This window comes from Acinonyx jubatus, chromosome B1 (assembly GCF_027475565.1).
Source record: "Acinonyx jubatus isolate Ajub_Pintada_27869175 chromosome B1, VMU_Ajub_asm_v1.0, whole genome shotgun sequence".
In the NCBI taxonomy this organism is placed as follows: Eukaryota; Metazoa; Chordata; class Mammalia; order Carnivora; family Felidae; genus Acinonyx; species Acinonyx jubatus.
The window spans coordinates 31,644,916-31,663,021 of NC_069382.1; the positions used below are offsets into that span (position 1 = coordinate 31,644,916).

At 39.9% G+C, this 18,106-nt stretch overlaps 1 protein-coding gene across 9 annotated transcripts in view; it reads right to left on the reverse strand.

The window, feature by feature from the left end:
- Window positions 1–18,106, reverse strand: part of CDCA2 (cell division cycle associated 2) — a 52,596-nt gene that overhangs the window by 4,875 nt on the left and 29,615 nt on the right. For all 9 annotated transcript variants that reach the window (XM_027077368.2, XM_053216407.1, XM_053216408.1 and 6 more), the window contains 5 exons: window positions 17,859–18,103; window positions 13,626–13,704; window positions 12,242–12,330; window positions 11,195–11,332; window positions 1,757–1,928 (listed from right to left, as the gene is read on the reverse strand). In XM_027077368.2, the coding sequence (XP_026933169.1) occupies window positions 1,757–1,928; window positions 11,195–11,332; window positions 12,242–12,330; window positions 13,626–13,704; window positions 17,859–18,103 (723 nt within the window). The remainder of the gene's footprint in view (window positions 1–1,756; window positions 1,929–11,194; window positions 11,333–12,241; window positions 12,331–13,625; window positions 13,705–17,858; window positions 18,104–18,106) is intronic.

Below are 18,106 nucleotides of genomic sequence, written 5' to 3' on the forward strand. Positions count from 1 at the left end.
CAAATCAAACAGGTGCCATACTGTATTCTGTGTTTTAAGCTTTCAAAACTAGCAAGACCTACAAATGCGACACTGTACCTGCCCCCATCTGGCATCAAGCTCTTTCTCTTTCAGTTCTTCCCCAAGCCACAGGTTAAGAAAATATGTATTTAATACGTGAATGAATAAAGTACATGACCTCAGACCATGAAAATGACAAGTGTATCTCAAATCGCTTCCTCTATTCTAATGTGCTTTCCACACTACAAGGTCAATTAGCATGAGGCAGCCATGTTTCCCATTTCCCGAAAAATGAATTACTGAAAACGGGCACCGCCATGCTTCTGAAACTTTTCTAGTAATGTTTCCCTTGAAAGACAGGGAAAAGAAAACTTGGAATTTTGGGAGCGTTGAGGATTTAGCTAGAAGGCTACTTTTAAAGACACTCAGGTCTTATGCCCTGTGTTAAAAAAATCAATAAAAACTGCACCGTACTCTCAAATAGCGCTATGTTTGTTACAGTATTCTACCTTCCACCTCAGTGCGACTAAAAGTCATCCTCCAGGAAGATATGCCACGTGGAGGGTGTCCTGCATTTTTGGCGCATTGGGTTACACATCACACAGGTGGAAAAACATCATCAAGGTTTTAAAGCTATGGAACACAGCTGAAATAAATTCAGGCTTTCAGTGTTCTAAACTTCAGTACTATTGGATGCCATCTCTCTTGTTATCTCAGGGAGTAAGGGTTTTAATTGGCCAGCCAATGAATGTAAAAAATGTTTTAAACGAAACTCAAAACTGTTAGTATCTATAAAACGTCAGCCGAGCCAAAAAAGCTAAAAGTATTTCAATTTGAAAAGGTATGTATCCAGGACATGGGTACTCAACATCAGGTCACAGAAGCTAGAGATTATCGTAGGGTCCACTCGGGGTAACCAAATCATGTCAGTTGGGCTCTTTCTACAACTTTAAAAGTTGAGGTTGATGTATTTTTTCATGAAACTGACAGACTAGAGAAGAAAGGTGGGGGAGGGAGGAAGAGAGAAAGGGGCAGAGAAAAAGGGACAGGGAGGGAGGGAAGATTTGCTTTAAACCCTTTCAACACATGATACCACTGGTTATAGACAAAAAAAAAAATGCTTCAGGTATTTTTAAAAAGAAATGATCTAATAAGATTCTAAACAGAAAACCTATACTAACAGTCATTATTTAAACATCTTTGGGAAAACTCCTGTCAGGAACTGGAGATACAATGAAAATAAGACTTAGTTTTCAGTCTCAGGGAGACCGCAATTTGCAGGAGAGGGAGGCAGACAGAACATTATACGCTAGATGGTAAAGGTGTAATGCGAACAAAGAGCTTTCCTGGAAAAGCAGCCAGCACGGCTAAATCTTAAAGGATGAGCAGCATCAGGCCAGATTAAAAAGAGGTGGGGTTGCCAACCCCTGACCCAGGATGTACCACATCAAGGAGCTGGGGCTGGAGGTAGCTGTGTCCGTTTAACTTCTGTGCTTTCCTGAAGTTCCGAAGTAGGCACAAGCCAACAGTCTTCAGGTGGCATATACCTTATTCATCCTTGAATCTATTATAAATCCTACAGGTACGCTGCAAATGGAATGCAGGCGACACATATCTGATGACTGACAAAGACAACGATTTTTAAAATCGCTGGGAAAGCTGCTATTTTTATTTGTATGCTCTTTACACAGTGAATGGGAAAAGGGGGACAAGGTGGTGGAGAGGATAAAATCTAAACAGGAGAAGAACAAGATACCTGAATGCATCGTTCCGGCGCCTGGGGCGGAAGGCGTCATCTCCGAGACCTCAGGCAGCTCGGGAATAGGACTTAGGAGCGGCTTCTTGGAAGCGATGTCTCTTTCCCCATATAAAGACTTTTGAATACTTTTCTTTCCCTTTGCTTTCTTCTTTCTGCAACTTTTTATAGCCTGTGAAGATGTATTAAGACACAGTAATTGAGAAAGATGTCACGCCATATACAATTTTGAGCCTTTAATTTGTACAGAAAAACTTGAGACCAGTTATTCCGTTGAAAATTTTAGAAATCTGAGTCAGGCATGGAGGGCTCGGTAGCTTACACAAAGTCAAATAAAATATAAAGAACTCAATTTACAAACTATATGATAACTAACGGTCTACGTTTCCATAAAACATTTGCCCAAGCAAGTTCTGGGTAAGTAAAAGATTAGATGCTATCGAGTTGACAGACTGAAGACAGGAGATAGGTGTAGCTAGGCTATCGTTAGGATGACTCAGGATTAGCCTAGAATGACTTATCTACTAGAACCTATGAGGGGCTGTTTTCTGCTCACACGCTTAGATGAAGAAACAATAGTTATGTACATAAAGGTTACATAAAAGTGAAAGATAACACAAAGCTGGCTGAGCTGCTTCAAACATTAATAATCAAGATTAAAATGAATAGGTCAAGGGGTGCCTGGGTGGCTCAATCGGTTTAAAGTCCTACTCTTGGTTTTGGCTCAGGTCACGAACTCACACTTCATGAGTTCGAGCCCCATGTTAGACTCTGCACTGACAGTGTGGAGCCTGCTTGGGATTCTGTCTCCTCTCTCTGCCCCTCCCCGACTTGCTATCTCTCTCAAAATAAATAATAAAAAAACATTAAAAAATGAATAGGTCAAAAATAAGATGGGTTTTAACAAGCATAAGTAGAAGAAGAGGGACAAAGGAATGGTAATAACTGGTGGAAAAAACGTGGGTTTCTATACAAATTAAAACTGTTCTAATAATATCCGGAATGAAGTACTGTTCAGTTTTGACTGCCATATTAGCAAGTGAGAATTAATGTTCTCTGTTAAAAAAAAAAAAAGCTTCACATGGAGAAGACCTCAGGGAAACTCAAACACTGTGTTGAAATAATAGATTATTATGAGCAAACAGAAATACACTCAATGCGATCATGTTGGAGAGAACCAGACTTTAGGTTAACATAAGGAATGTGTTTTTAGCAATTAAAGCGTCCAGAAAATGGAATCCATTGAAACATTTATTGAGAAACCACTCTGTGCAGGTAATGACTTGCTAGGTAGAAGATACAAAAACAGGATGTGGTCTTTAGGGGGCTCACCATCGAACAGCAAGTAACTATTATTGATACATATACACGATGTCAGACTCTATATGGACTGAGATGGGTCCCTGGCCTCCAGAAGGCTTAACACTGCTCCACAAAGCAGGCAAGGCCCTTGTATGCAATGAATAGGAGCCTGAAAACAATGAAAGCTAACTGCACAGTGACTCAGGGAGTGACAACATTCGATTTTACATTTAAAGAAAGATCATTTGGGTGAAAATACAGAAACTAATGATGTGATGGATGATATTCAAGAGTACAAAAATGGCACAGAACTGCAAGTTCCTTGAGAGATCTATAGATATCCTGTAAAAACAAAACAAAATAAAACATTCCATGGAAAAATAATTTTAGAACTGTACAAGATAAATGTTCCTCTTGGTGATTTGCAATATATATTTACCATTAAATTCTCTGAGAAGTCCCTCAGTATAAATAATCTCTATACACATCAGGAAAATACCGGGTTAACTATTTTTCCACAGAAAATTTATTTCTGTGGAACATCTGTCGACATTCCATGGGACAGTTGGGGAAATGAAAGCTTGGTCAGTGGATGTGGAAACCAGGAGAAAAATCTCGGGCTCCACAGAGGAACTGCAAAAGAGAACAGATGGCCTTCGGTGCCGGATGCCTGACGTTGCCACCTACCTGCCCTATGATCTTAGGCAAGTCACCCCACCTCTCTGTACCTCATTCTCCTCTGCAAAACGGGAGCCACAGCAAGCTGTGGTGAGCGCTGAGTTAACATAAATGAAATGGTTAAAATAAGGCTTGATCCATACACAGAAAAGAGCTATGTGTCAGCCATTCTTGGTCTTTTAAATTCCTTCCTGGTATGAAGAGAATTGACACGGGGGAGAATATTTTTAGTATCAAATTATGCTTGGTATTACAGTGTGACAGACACAGGCCTTACACAGTCAGTGAATACGCTACAGTCAATGTCACCTGGTTATGACCTCTAGAACAGTTTCTGATTCATAGGTACAAAAAATACCCTGTTGGCAGGATTTGGGCCATCTCTGTCTACATAAAATGTCTTCAGTCCCTGCAACGCTGCCTGACACGTAACGACTTCCCAACAAACAGGTATGAACAAATGAATGAATAAATGTAGAAGAAAAGGTATAGGCAAACTTCGTAAAATTTGCTACACGTGATGATAGCTTTCTCCTGGTCACGGGCCAAGAGAGGTGCAGCACCCAAAGACAGGACTAAAGGCTAAAGCACCTGTGCTCTGTCGGGGACACACGTCTAGCACTGCCTAGCTTACCTGCAGAGGCTGGAACCGTAACAAAATTCAGTTTTACTCCAATACAAAAGCCTTGCTTATACGGTAACAGCAAAGTCACCTGTGGCTGGAATTTTAGGGAAGACATTAATGTGCAAACAGGATGGTTTATGACTTGAAGCAGATAAAGGACAACTGAAGGTACGGACCCCCAAAGTGACTTCGTTTACTTTAGAATCACCAGTATTTCGTCTCAGATAGTAAAGGAGGTCTCGACACGGAAGCAGAAACTTACTATTTGCACAGGTACTTAAGTTGCTTCCTGTGAGTAGCTTTAAAATTATTTAAAAATAATTCATGGGCTACGACCCAGCAATAGCACTACTAGGAATTTATCCAAAGAATGCAAAAATGCTGATTCACAGGGGCAGATGCATCCCAACGTCTACAGAAGCGCTATCGACAATAGCCAAAGTATGGAAAGAGTCCAAATGTCCACTCACTGATGAACGGGTTAAGATGTGGTATATAGGGGCGTCTGGGTGGCTCAGTTCAGTTGAGCATTGGACTTTGGCCCAGGTCATGATCTAGCAGTTTGTGAGTTCAAGCCCCGCGTAGGGCTCTGTGCTGACAGCTTGGAGCCTGGAGCCTGCCTGAGATTCTTTCTCCCTCTCTCTCTGCCCCTCCCCCGCTCACGCTCTGTCTCCTTCAAAGCTAAACATTATTTGGAAAAAAAGATGTGGTATGTACATATATATAATGGAGTACTACTTGGCAATGAAAAAAAGGAAATCTTGCCATTTCCAATGATGTAGATGGAACTGGAGGGTATTATGCTAAGTGAAAGAAGTCAGTCAGAGAAAGAGACACGTTTCCAGTCATATGTGGAAATTGAGAAACTTAACAAAAGACCATGGGAGAAGAGAAAGAAAAAAATAGTTACAAACTGAGAGAGAGGCAAACCATAAGAGACTCTTAGAATACAGAGAACAAATTGAGGGATAATGGGGTAGGGGGTTGGGGGGATGGGGAAAATGGGTGATGGGCATTGAGGAAGGCATGTGTTAGGAGAAGCACTGGGTATTGTAGGTGATGAATCACAGGAATCTACTCCCAAAGCCAAGAGCACACTGTATACACTGTATGTTAGCTCACTTGACAATAAATGACATAAAAATGAATACATAAAAATTAAAAAATAATAACAATTCATGGGGCACCTGGGTGGCTCAGTCGGTTAAGCATCCAACTCTTGATTTCAGCTCAAGTCATGATCCCATGGTTTGTGAGTTCGAGCCCCGCGTTGGGCTCTGCACCAACAGCACACAGCCTGTTTTAGATATTCTCTCTCTCTCTCTCTCTCTCTCTCTCTCTCTCTCTCAAAAATAAACATTTAAAAAGTATATATAGGGTGCCTGAGTAGTAGCTCAGTCAGTTAAATGTCTGACTCTTGGTTTCCATTCAGGTCACGATCTCACGGTTTCGTGGGTTCGGGCTCCACACTGGGCTCTGCAATGACAGTGCTGTGAAGCCTGCTTGGGATTCTCTCCCCCCCACCCCCCCACCCCCCCCGCCCCTCCACCACTTGCGCTGTCTCTTTCTCTTCAAAACAAATAAATAAACTTAAAACAATTTTTTTAAATCAAAAGTATACAGAATTCACGTACACGGCAACAAATCAAATTGTACAGGAAAGCTTATGATGAGAAGCACACACTTCCTTATCCCTGTTGTTTACTTATTGGTTCCATTTTTAGTTCTTACGGCTAGCTCCATCTTTCTAAATAAGAGGCTCCTGCTGTTTTTAACTTTCTATAATGGAAAATTTCAAACACACAACAGGTGGAGAGAACAGTATATTGAACCCCATGTACCCATCATCTAGCTTCAACAATTACTAACAGGTATCAGGATTCATTTATAATCCCCTTCCCTCAGATCCTTTTAAAGCAAATCCCACACATTACCTCCTTTCATCTGAAAATCCTATAGTATCTGTAAGAGATAAGAGCTCCCTTTTTTTTTCCAGAATAAAGTGAAGTCTTTGATTACCTAGCATTGTATTTTATTGTTGACATTTTCCTTTTACAATGCAATTTTACCACACCCCCCCAACTTTTTAAGACATAACTGACACAAAACATGTAAGTTTAAGGTATACTATGTAATGACGATGTATGTATATATTGCAAAAGGATTACTTTTTAAATAATAACAACTACCATTCAGCAATAAAGGGCTCATACACACAACAACCTGGACAAATCTCCAGAGAACTGTGCTGAGTGAAAAAACAAAGCCACTCCCAAGAAGTTACATAGAGTGTGATTACATTTACGTAACATTACCAAGCTGACAAACTTACAGACATGGAGAACAGATTAGCAATTGCCAGTCAAGATGGGGAAAGTAGACAGAACTACAAAATGGCAAGAAGAGATCCCTGTAGCGACGGAAATCCTCTGTATCTTGACTGGGTTGATATTTTCCTACGTGACACTGCACAAGTTATACATGTTGTCATTGGGGAAAACTGGGCAGAGGGTACTTGGGAGATCCCCGTAATTCTTGTGACAACAGTATAAATATCTAAAATGATCTCAAAATAAACAGCTTAAACACAAAGAACAAAGACAACAATTTTCCCTAATATTTCATTTCCTCGGAGATCAAATTTCTCTAATTGGCCCATAAATGTCTTCTTACAACTGTTCAAATCAGGATCCCAAAAAGGTCTTCACACATTTGCTTTGTTGACAGATCTCTTTTAATCTATGGTTCTTTCTTTCTTCCCTTGCCATTTATTTGATGAATAAGCTGAGGCATCGGTCCAGTAGACTTGGCCAAACTCTGGATTTGGTTGACTGCAATCATGGTGTCTTGAGTTTCCTCTACCTCCTATACTTCCTAAAAAATTGGTCATTAGATAGATCTAGGCTTGATTAGATTCAGCTTTGTTTTTTTGTTTTGTTTTGTTTTTTGAAAAGGGCATCTCATGGATACTTCTAGACTTCCTCATTGCACTGGAAGGCCCATATTCTCTGCCTTGTGACACTGTGATTGACCAGTGGGCTCAGGTGTTCAGTCCAATGCACCCATTATGCCCCTCCACCAGCCTTCCATCTAATGATTAACAACTTTCACGAATGTGTTTTTATCTAATGGTAGAAATTCTCCTATAAATAACTTTACCTCATCAACTATTTGTTCACCTGAACTTATTTTCCAGTTTTCACAAAAAGGAGTGGGTGTCCTAGACAGCTTCCAAGGTGACTTTTGAGATTTTTTAACTATTATGAAGCGTTTTTTTCAGATTTGAAGTCTGTGTTTCAATCCACCGCAATTTTTGTCTGATAGTCACGTTGTCCCACTTTTGGTCAGTGGAGCCCCTTTGAGACAGTCTGATGTCCTTTCTCGTGGCCCCAGTGGTTTAAGCTTCCTTCGTTGGACACTGGTACAGACCCAGGCTCATTTCCTACAAGTGCTGTTTAGAAATCTGAGAGCAGCCATTTCACTTGATCAATGTTAGCTGAAAATGGTATTAAGGAATGCCAATCTAGGGGGACACCTGGGTGGCTCAGTCGGTTAAGTGTCTGACTTCAGCTCAGGTCACGATCTCACGGTCCGTGAGTTCAAGCCCCGCGTCGGGCTCTGTGCTGACAGCTCAGAGCCTGGAACCTGCTTCAGATTCTGTGTCTCCCTCTCTCTCTGCCCTCCACCTCTCCCCCGCCCCCCACCAGCTCCCGCCCTGTCTCTGTCTCTCACAAATGAATAAACATGAAGAAAAAAAAGGCAATCTAGGGGTGCCTGGGTGGCTCAGTGAGTTAAGCTTTCGACTGCTGATTTCAGCTCAGGTCATGATCTCAGGGTCATAGGATCAAGCCCTGAGTCCAGCTCTGGGCGGGGCATGGAGCCAGCTTAAAGATTCCCTCTCTCTCTGCCCCTTCCCCTGCTAAGAAGGAAGGAACTAAGGAAGGGAAAGAGAGAGAAAGGGAGGTTGAGACAGAGACAGACACAGAGAAAGAGAGGAAGGAAGAGAAAAGAGATGAAAAGAAAGGGCAATCTAGGTGTCAGAGGTGCTCACTGCCAGGAAATCTTTTGAAAAGAAAACAGACATGAGTCCAAACTGATACTTCCAATTCAAATTTTGCCTCACAAGGTTCTGAATGTGATTTTAACAGCCATAGTGCTTGCTATGGCCAGGCACTGTTCTAAGCATTTTACACGTATTAACTCATTAAACGCACACAAGAAGCTCACAAATGATGTACCGTTCTTGCCTTTATTTTAAAACCAACAGAGAAATCAAGAATCTTTCCCGCCATTCCACTGGTGGGAAGTGGTCAAGCCAGAATTTAGAACCCAGGTTGTCTGCTCCAGAACCTGCACGGTTAACCCCTCTACTGTAATGTTAATGCCCTCATTTCCACCTTCTCTACCCACTTTCTCACCTTCTGCTAGTAGCTACATTTGGATCATCGTCTTGCATGACAATCAAGTTCTTAAAGCTTTGCCCTTAGTTGAAAACAAATAGCATTTACGTTATGACTGTGTAAAGGTTTTTCATTGCTCTGCCAAGGACAACGCTTGTATTCCTCTCCTGGGGCGCTTCCTTAGAGGATTCCTAGCACTAGAAAACATACTTTTTTTTTTTTAATATAATTTATTGTCAAATTGGCTCACAATAAATAAATAAATAAATAAATAAATAAACAAACAAACAAACAAACTTGAAAACAAAAATAAATAAATAAAAGGCCAAATGAGGGGCACTTGGCTCAGTGGGTTAAGCATCTGACTCCGGCTCAGGTTATGCATGATCTCATGGTCCGTGAGTTTGAGCCCCGTGTCAGGCTCTGTGCTGACAGCTCGGAGCCTGGGATGGGAGAACAAGGAGGGAGAAGGCGGTGAGGTGCTAACTGGTGCAGACTGTCTCCATTACTGTTTCCCACTCTCGCCACCACTCTGTTTACTGGGCCCAGAGTCTTCTGGGATCCCTATGGGCAAGCTGGCTCCTAATGGCTCTCTGGCTCCCTCTGAGCACATTCTGGGCTGTAACTTTACCTCTTTCTTCTGTCAGTGTGCCATCATCCACTGTCTTCTAGAGATTCACTGAAGGCTGTCATCTGCTGGGTAATATCCCTCCTCCCTTCCTCTTCTCACTGCTATTCTGAGTCTAGTCTTTTGATTCTATCAATTATTTTGATTCTGTGGGGTCCCGAGAGGGGTTGAAACAAACTTTACTGCTCAACCCTCCTTGGACTTTCTGACTATTGATTTTATGTGAAGAAGTATGCGTACATTCTTTGTAACAGTGCTTTTTAAAGAGTATGAAGAAAATCAATTTCTGATGCAATAATATAAGATGTATATGCATATTTATGAACTTAGGTTTATTTTTTTCAGCAAGGGGATCTCTCAATGGAGTGTGACCTAAAAGAGGGACTGAGCCAGGAAAACTTCCAGTTTTTCCTGGCTTTCCTAAACGGCAGATGTTTGGGCCGTGTTTAAGCCAGTTTTTGTTGAATGGAACGGGATGGAAGTTTACTGACTGTTTTGCAGGGGGAGGGTGTTGGGGTAATATTGGCGAGTTACTGTAGTTTTCAAAAAGTGGATAGTGCAGGTGCTTACAGGATGGTTTAAGAAGAGAAGTCTAGTAGGCTGCTCAACATGTTTCTAGATCAGAAAGATTTGGGAGGCACCAACCATGCTGCCTAGGACATCACCCAGAAAATATACAATTTGGAAAGGCAAAGAGTAGAACTCTAGGGAATACAAACTAAGGGTGGGTGAAAGAAAATAAACCTTTAACAGAGACTGTAAAGGCCGCTCTCAATTATGTCAAACGCTGCTGAGGCGGCAGGTTGTCCCGGATTTTACTTACTAAGCTACTCAATATCTTGGGAAAATACTTAAAGGGAAGAGGTAGAAAATGATACACCAGACTTCAGGTAACACCTGGAACTATGACTCTACCTTAGGAGCACCTGTGTGGGTCTCTCCAGCAGCAGTGTTAGATGGGAGAGGGGATAATGGATTAATCCAGAGTTGAAATGGAATGAAAAGGGGCAGAGAACTGAGGTTACTGACAAGAGCTGGTGAAACAGCTCACGCAGTTTGGGGCGAACAGGAAACACAGGAGATGACGGGATGCCTGCCTGCTGGAGGGTACACAGAGGGGCCAGAAGACCGCTGATACCGGACGAGGGACGTGAGTAAGGGAATGAGGAGGCGGGATGTGCCGGCAGCCGGGGGTCAGGGAATGGGACATAGAACATGCACTACTGGAAGTGGGAAGGGTACTAGCAAGCTGCGGGTGGGGTGTGGCAGAGGAAGGTCCGGATCACCCAAGCGAAAGGGGTCTGGTGACTGGGTTAAGGTGCTGCACTCGCTATCCCTGACGAGACAGTGAAGTCACCTGAGCCAGCACAGGCCTTGAAGTGTTGAGAAAGACACAGAGCCAGTTTCTCAATTCTTCCTTAAACATGGGGAAGAGATTGAGCCAGCCACTGGCAGAAGCAAAGCCACACAAGTGGCAGATGGTCCACTCACCTTTGTCTAAGAAATTGGAGGAATCCTCTCAAAGGCTGAGGTTGGATCAGATTCAAAGGGAAAAATCAACTTAACATTTGAGTGCCAACGTTTTACTGGGCTAATGTACGTAACACAACGACGAAGATACAAAAACGGTCCTCGGGTAATTATAACTGAGTACATAATTGCTTATGGTCCTTTCTATTCTGTGATGATTTTAATACTCTCGGTCCAATGTTAACTGGAAAAAAATTTCTTTCCATGCTTTCCTAACCATACAACAAAGAAACGTACCACTTCTATTCTTATTATGTGTTTAAACACACACTTACTTGGTTCTTTTTAGGACGCACTCTTTCTGTGTGCTTGCTTTCCTGAGATTTCCTCCTATTAATTTTCTTTTCTTTACAGGGCTGAGCTTCTGTATGAAGTAAGTTGCAAACCTCCTCTTCTGCAAAAGTGATCAATTGCTATAAAAAATTTAAAGTAGGGATAACCATAAAACAGTTACATTTTGATATGTTTTCCACATTTAGTTTTCCTCCCACACTACTTCTACCGTTTTCTATCCCAGTTCCTCTTAATTCACAAATTCCATTAGAAGCATTTTAACCAGCTTAAACTCGCATGGGGGAGAATAGGAATTACCAATTTCTGATCTTATTAAACACAGACCCAAAGAAGCATATGCATTCTGCCCATTAAGGAAGAAAAAAAGTTTAAGATTAGTTGATTTACCTATTTACCAAATATGTATTAAGCATCTACAATTTAGCAGCCTACTGCTGTTGAGTTATGAGGGGAAATATGCATTTAGATTATCTAAATTTGAATTCTGGCTTTATCACCCAACAGTATCAGCAAAAAGCCCTATAATGGTAATATCATATATTTACGAATTTAAATAAAAATCCAACTTTACCTAATTATATAATAAAATAGGAAAAGACACACATTCAATGGGAGTTATGCTCCTACGAGAAAGTGTTAAAACCCAGTGTTAAAAACCAAAATGAAATATTTTTGTAAAAAGGTACAATTATGCCATTTTCTGGCTCTGTTATTTACACGCTACTCTTCTCCACTGTGTACCTCAATAAAATTCATAAAACCATACAGATCCAAAAGAAACAATCCAAACAGATTACCTTCCACATAACACAAATTCTGATAGCATCTTGTTTTACCGTATTTTTCTTCTAATAAAATTAAAATCAAATCAGAAAAAGAGCCATTACCGTGGTGATATGCTACGTACGTATTAACTGTTAATGACTGCAATCAAATCAAGTTTTTACCCATAGTAATTTGACCATAAAAACAAAAAATCTATAGTAAGATTTAAAAACAAATATACTGTGCCAAATACAAACACTTACACTTCTTCGGTTAGAGGCCCGTGTTATTCTACCAACTTTATGGGAGGCTGTTTTCTCATGGTTATTTGAAGAACTAAAGGTATCAATGCCTGATGAGTAAGACACAAGCAAAATTAGGGTAGCTTAACATAAAGTCGTAAGAGCCGTAATTTTCTGGATACACTGGGTACTCTTATGGATACCCACCTTTGCTTTTAGCATAACATAGTATCTAAGCATAAATAATTACCAAGAATAAATTTTGAGATTCAAAAACGTGCTTTAAAATTTTAAGTTCCCTCAACACCCAGAAACCGTCACCACTTTCCACAGAGACAGCATATTACCCTAAGATAACAGATTAAATCATATTATAGGAAATACCATATTTTCACTGATGGCATCCATTTATCCCAAGCTACATTTTGTACAATAAAATTGCAATGGAGGGCATTAAGATGATCCTGAAAATAACTATTGTAATTTACAAAATTCAAGTAATTTTTCATCTGACCACTTTTAATGGTGTAAATGAAAGGAAGTATAATGTGTGTTAAAGAGCACACAGTCTTTAGAATATGATAGACTATGCTTCCAAGCTTAGCTCTAAGTTCGCACTACAGGTCTTGGATTCTGCACCCATGAACCTGGTTCGTGTTGTCAAGCTAATGAGAAGCCACTAAAGGACTCTGATCAAGGGGGAGAGACACGAATAATGGTTCCCGTCCTAAGTGCTTTTCCCATAACATTTGTCATCTAAGTCCTGGTTTGCTTTATCATGATCATAAAAAAGCCAGAGACCTTGAAAAGTGCATGTGTCCAAAAGGCCAAGTTAATGTTGGTGAACAGGTCTGGATACTGAAAAAAGACCCATACGATCCGGATCACTCAACAAAAGGAGCCTACTACTGATAATTAAGACTTGAGAGGGCAACTGCACTGCCTGCAGTGACTTGAAAAATGGCACTACCTATCTATGGAAGTTCAATGTGGGTGATTAAAAGGTATGAGACTTGGATGGGCAAGAGGCTTCTTAGAAGCTTTCCTGTACCATTTATTTTTTTTAATGTTTATTTACTTATTTTTTTGGAGAGACAGAGCACAAGCAGGGGAGGGGCAGAGAGAGAGGGAGACACAGAATCAGAAGCAGGCTCCAGGCCCTGAGCTGTCAGCACAGAGCCCAACATGGGGCTCGAACTCACAAACCATGGGATGGTGACCTGAGCCGAAGTCAGATGCTTAACCGACTGAGCCACCCAGGTGCCCCAATACTATTTGGTTTTTTAAACCAAACATGCATTATTATAATAAAAATAAAAATTTTTAAATGAATTAAGGAGATTTAGTTTCATATTGACACATACTGAAAATGACACTTGTATAAGATTAAAAAAAAAGTTACTACCTGAAAGAGTCTCAGAGATTGAAGACTTATTAAGAGGACTCAGAACGGCAAATGACACCTGAAGAGGTTCTATGTTTTCCTGAACAAAGAAAAACAAGAGCAGAAATTAGGCATCCTTAAATTCAGTGGACATATGTGCCCAAAAGAAAATAAGGACTTTTGTAGGTGGAATTGTAATAATCATAAAGATGAGAAATCAATAAAAGAGAAACAGTCAAAGCAAACAAAGATATTAGATATAAACACATTTTATAATATTTATCAATCTTTAATGAAACTATGTTTATTAACTACAATCCAACAAATAAAAATTAAACATTAAGTGAAAGTAGCCATAATGATCCACTAACAAGTTACTCTTTGGTTTATTTAAAATCACACATCTTAACTTTAAAATAAATAGGGCATTCCATTAATAAACACAACCTAACATTTCAATATTATTCAGGGGAAATTCAGAGAAAATGACACTATAAATGCAGAACCACATTGCTAGTATGATGGTAGCTGTTGGTTTCTCATAGAAAAAAACTTGTGACTTTGAAGAAACTTGTCTTTAATCATTAGTTTGGCATAGAGGTTTTTTTTGTTTTCCCCAGAAATGACCATATGGCTTTTCCTAGTTTAATGTGGTGCATTACAGCTTGTTTTTCAAATATTAAACCAACTTTGCATCTCTGGGTTAAATCTCACTTGGTCATGATGTAGTATCTCTATGTATTATGTTCATGAGGATACTGGATTATAGTGTTCTTAAAAATGTCTGATTATGAAATACATATTTAAAAGGAAAAAAAAAGAATGGAATGTTTACATTTAATGAATACACGTTTAATTCATGGAGTCGTGACTAGTGTTTTTAAATAGTTCCTAAAAATTCTGAAAACTGAAAAAAATCAAAAATAAAAAGATAATGTCTGACTACGGTGTCAGGTTAATGCTGACATTAATGAACTGGGAATTACTCCCACCTCCTCAATTTGTTTGAAAGAGTCTGCAGAATGAGCTCTTCCTTAAGTGTCTGGTAGAATTCAGTAGCAAAATCATCTGGACACGCAGTTTTCTACGTGGGAAGGTTCTGACTACAACTGCAATTTCTTCAGTTGATATAGGGAGGATGAGATAAGGGATTTCTTCTCAAGTGAGACTGGGTAGTTTGTGTTTTTCAAGACATAGGTCTAGTTTATCTACATTGTTGAATTTATTGGCAGTAAATTTTTCATAATACTTCCTGATTATCCTTTTATCTGTATGAGCCTTCTAATAATACCTGTTAGAATGTATAGTCACCGCTCATTCCTTATATTGGTAGTTGGGAGTATCTTCCCTCTTCCCTGAACAGTCTGATTACAAGTTTACTCATATTATTGTTTTAAGGCATAATCTTTTTATTTCAACGACTTTTCTCTATTGCTTTTCTTTTTCACTTCACTGAGTTCTGCATTTATCTTTATTAAGTCCTTCTGCTTACTTTGGCTTTAATTGCTTTTGTCAGTTTCTTAAAGTGGAAGTTGAGATCACCAATTTGTCTCTTTATGTTGAAATACAGGCTTTATTCCCCTCTAAGCCTGCTTTAGGTGCATCCCATACATTCTTGTTGTTGTTTTGTTTGTTGTTTAGGGTTTACAGGGTTTAGGGTTTCATCTTTAACTTACACCACTTTGCGTACAGGTTAAAAACCCCTCCCAGCTTCCATACCATGTTACTTTTGTTGTATATTTCACTAACTAGGTTATAAACCAAACAATACACTAGTTATTCTTGCCTTAAACAATTTTTTATAGAGATTAAAGTGTGCTACATTCACCCACTTGTTTATGGCATTTTCAATGCTCTTCATTCCTTTGCTAGATTTCCATCTGGAACCATTCTCTTCCTGATGAAGGGACTTCCCTAATGCTACCCTGCTACAATAATGAATTCTCTCAGCTTCCATATGTCTGAAAAGGCCTGTCCTTCACCTTTGTTTTGAAATATAGTTTCACTGGATATAGAATTCTAGGTTGACAAGTTTTTGTTGTTGCTATTATTTGGCTTTTTGCTCCAAGTAATTAAGTACGTCTTCAAAAGATGCTGCTGTGTTGTCTTCTGGCTTGCACAGTTTCTAATGAGAGTTCTACTGCTTCTCATATTGTTGTTTTTTATGTCATGTGTCTTTTTACTCTGGTTCCTTGCAGGCCATATATCACTGATTCTAAGCAATGATGTGTCTTTGCATACTATTCCATGTTTCCTGTGCTGGGAATTTGCTAGACTTCAGGATCTGTGAGTTTATCATTTTATCAAATTGGAAAATTTTCCAGCATTATGTTTCAAACTTTTTTTTTTTTCTGTTCTGTCTGATCTCTCCTCTCCTTTGGGACTCTAATTACATGTATATTATGCCACCTAAAGTTGTCCCAGCTTACCAACTGCTCACTTTTGCTCAGTCATTTTTATTCTTTCATGCAAAATAATTTCTATTGTTGTACCTTTAAGTTTGGTAATCTTTTCTTTTGCAGTCTCTAATGTGCTATTAATCTCATTCAACCTAATTTTCTTCCCAGAGATTATAATTTTCAGAGTTCAAGTTGGATCTTTTCTATATTTCATGTTCTTAACAAGCTCAATCTTTCCTGCACCTCCTTGAACATAGGAAAGATAGATTAAAAAAACTTTCAATGCCTCCGTCTATAAATTCTACCATATGTGTAATTTCCGGGTCTACTTTTATTGATTGATTTTCCTCTTTATTATGGGGGCACCTTTTCTTACACGTCTATTAGTTTTTAATTGAATGTCAGACATTTTGAAGGTAACACTGTTTGACACTGTGATAGAAAAGTGGTATCCTTTCAAAGCTTTTAAACTCTGCTAGGCTTTTAATCTAATTCTGTTCTACTAGTGAGGCAATACTCTCCTGAGTGTCTGATGTGCTGTGAATTATAAGGTTTTTCTACCACTCAGGTTGCTGGGAACACTACTACTGTCCCTCTGTGAACCCTAGGGATTGTTCCCTCTGTTCCATCTGGGTAGTCATTTCCCTGGCCTCGGGCAGTTTACTTACAAGTTCATGGTGACCAGTGCTCAGCTACAGATTCAAGTGAGACCCTTTGCAGATCTCCAAAGCTCTCTGTGCAGCTCTCTCCTCTCTGGTACTCTGCTATAAGCTCTAGCCTCCTACACTTTCCCAGACCCTAACTCCCATCCCCTCAACTCACGGAGACCACCAGGCTCCGCCAAGGTAAGCCCTTCCTGTGCAGTGGCCTGGCAGTCCAGCCCAGGCAGTAAATTGGGGCTCTCGTACAGCTTGCCTCACTTGTTACCCTCTCTCAGGGATTACTATCCTATGCTTCCTGATGTTCAATGTCTGAGAACCACTGTTTTGTGTGTTTTCTGGGGGGGGTTTCTTTTAGTTGTTTCTCATGAAAACATAAATTAGGTCCCTTTGACTCCATCTTGGCTGAGAGTGGAGTATTCTTATTTCAAAGTGTAATAGGCCAGGGAGAGAACGAATGATGGTCCCAATATAAAAATAGGCAATTCTTTAGAGAAGAAATTCAAATGGCTCACAAACGTATGAAAAATGTTCACACCTCACTAGTAAAAACTAGAAGTTTTCAAGTCATCTTTTTCCATTAAGCTATTAAAAAAAAGTACAGTTAATACCCAGGGTTTACAAAGTATGGTAAAATAAAACCATTTATACTGCTATTGAGTCCAGACTGGTACACTTTCTGGATGTTCACCAATATGTATCAAAAAGGTGAAACGCATTCCTCTTCTTTCATCCAGTAATTCTCCCTACAGAAATTCATCTGAAGGAAACAAGTGTATAGTTACAGCATATCAGTTCTAAGACTGGTGCTCTTTCACATCTTTCCTCCTCTGAAATCTGAGCGCATCTTACAAATTCATGGGGCGTCAGAGCTTACGGTCTAGCCTTCTCTCCTGGTGATACATAAAGCAACAGTACATCCTACAGTCCACAGTATTTCAGCTCCACGAAACATTCTATGTACAAGGAACCCTGCAAGTAGGAGACAGCAGGGAATAACCCATGCACTTGTCGGGATGAGCACAGGATGGGGCAGGGCAGGGCGGTGGGGGGGAGCCTACCTATACAAGTGCATTAAATTATACCATGACACATCTAGTCCATTTCATGATTTCAAAGCATAATTACTGTTCACACAAAACAGGTGAGGTCTGATGAAAATATAAACAAGTTTGCTCCACACTTTGCACACTTACAAGATTCTCCCCCTTGTCATCAAAATCTGGTTGTGATAACTGTGCAGGAACTGGTGATTGCTCGAGTGGCAGGGGACTGCCATTACTCAAATCCTTTTTGCGAACGGGTGTTCCTCCTTTACGCAACGGAGTATTTGCTGGCAAAGACTCATCAAACACCTCAGGGCTTAGGTCCTCTCCAAAAGTAACTCTCTTCCTCTTCCTGACATTTAGAAAGGCTGGCACTTTACAATTTTCTTGACCTTCTA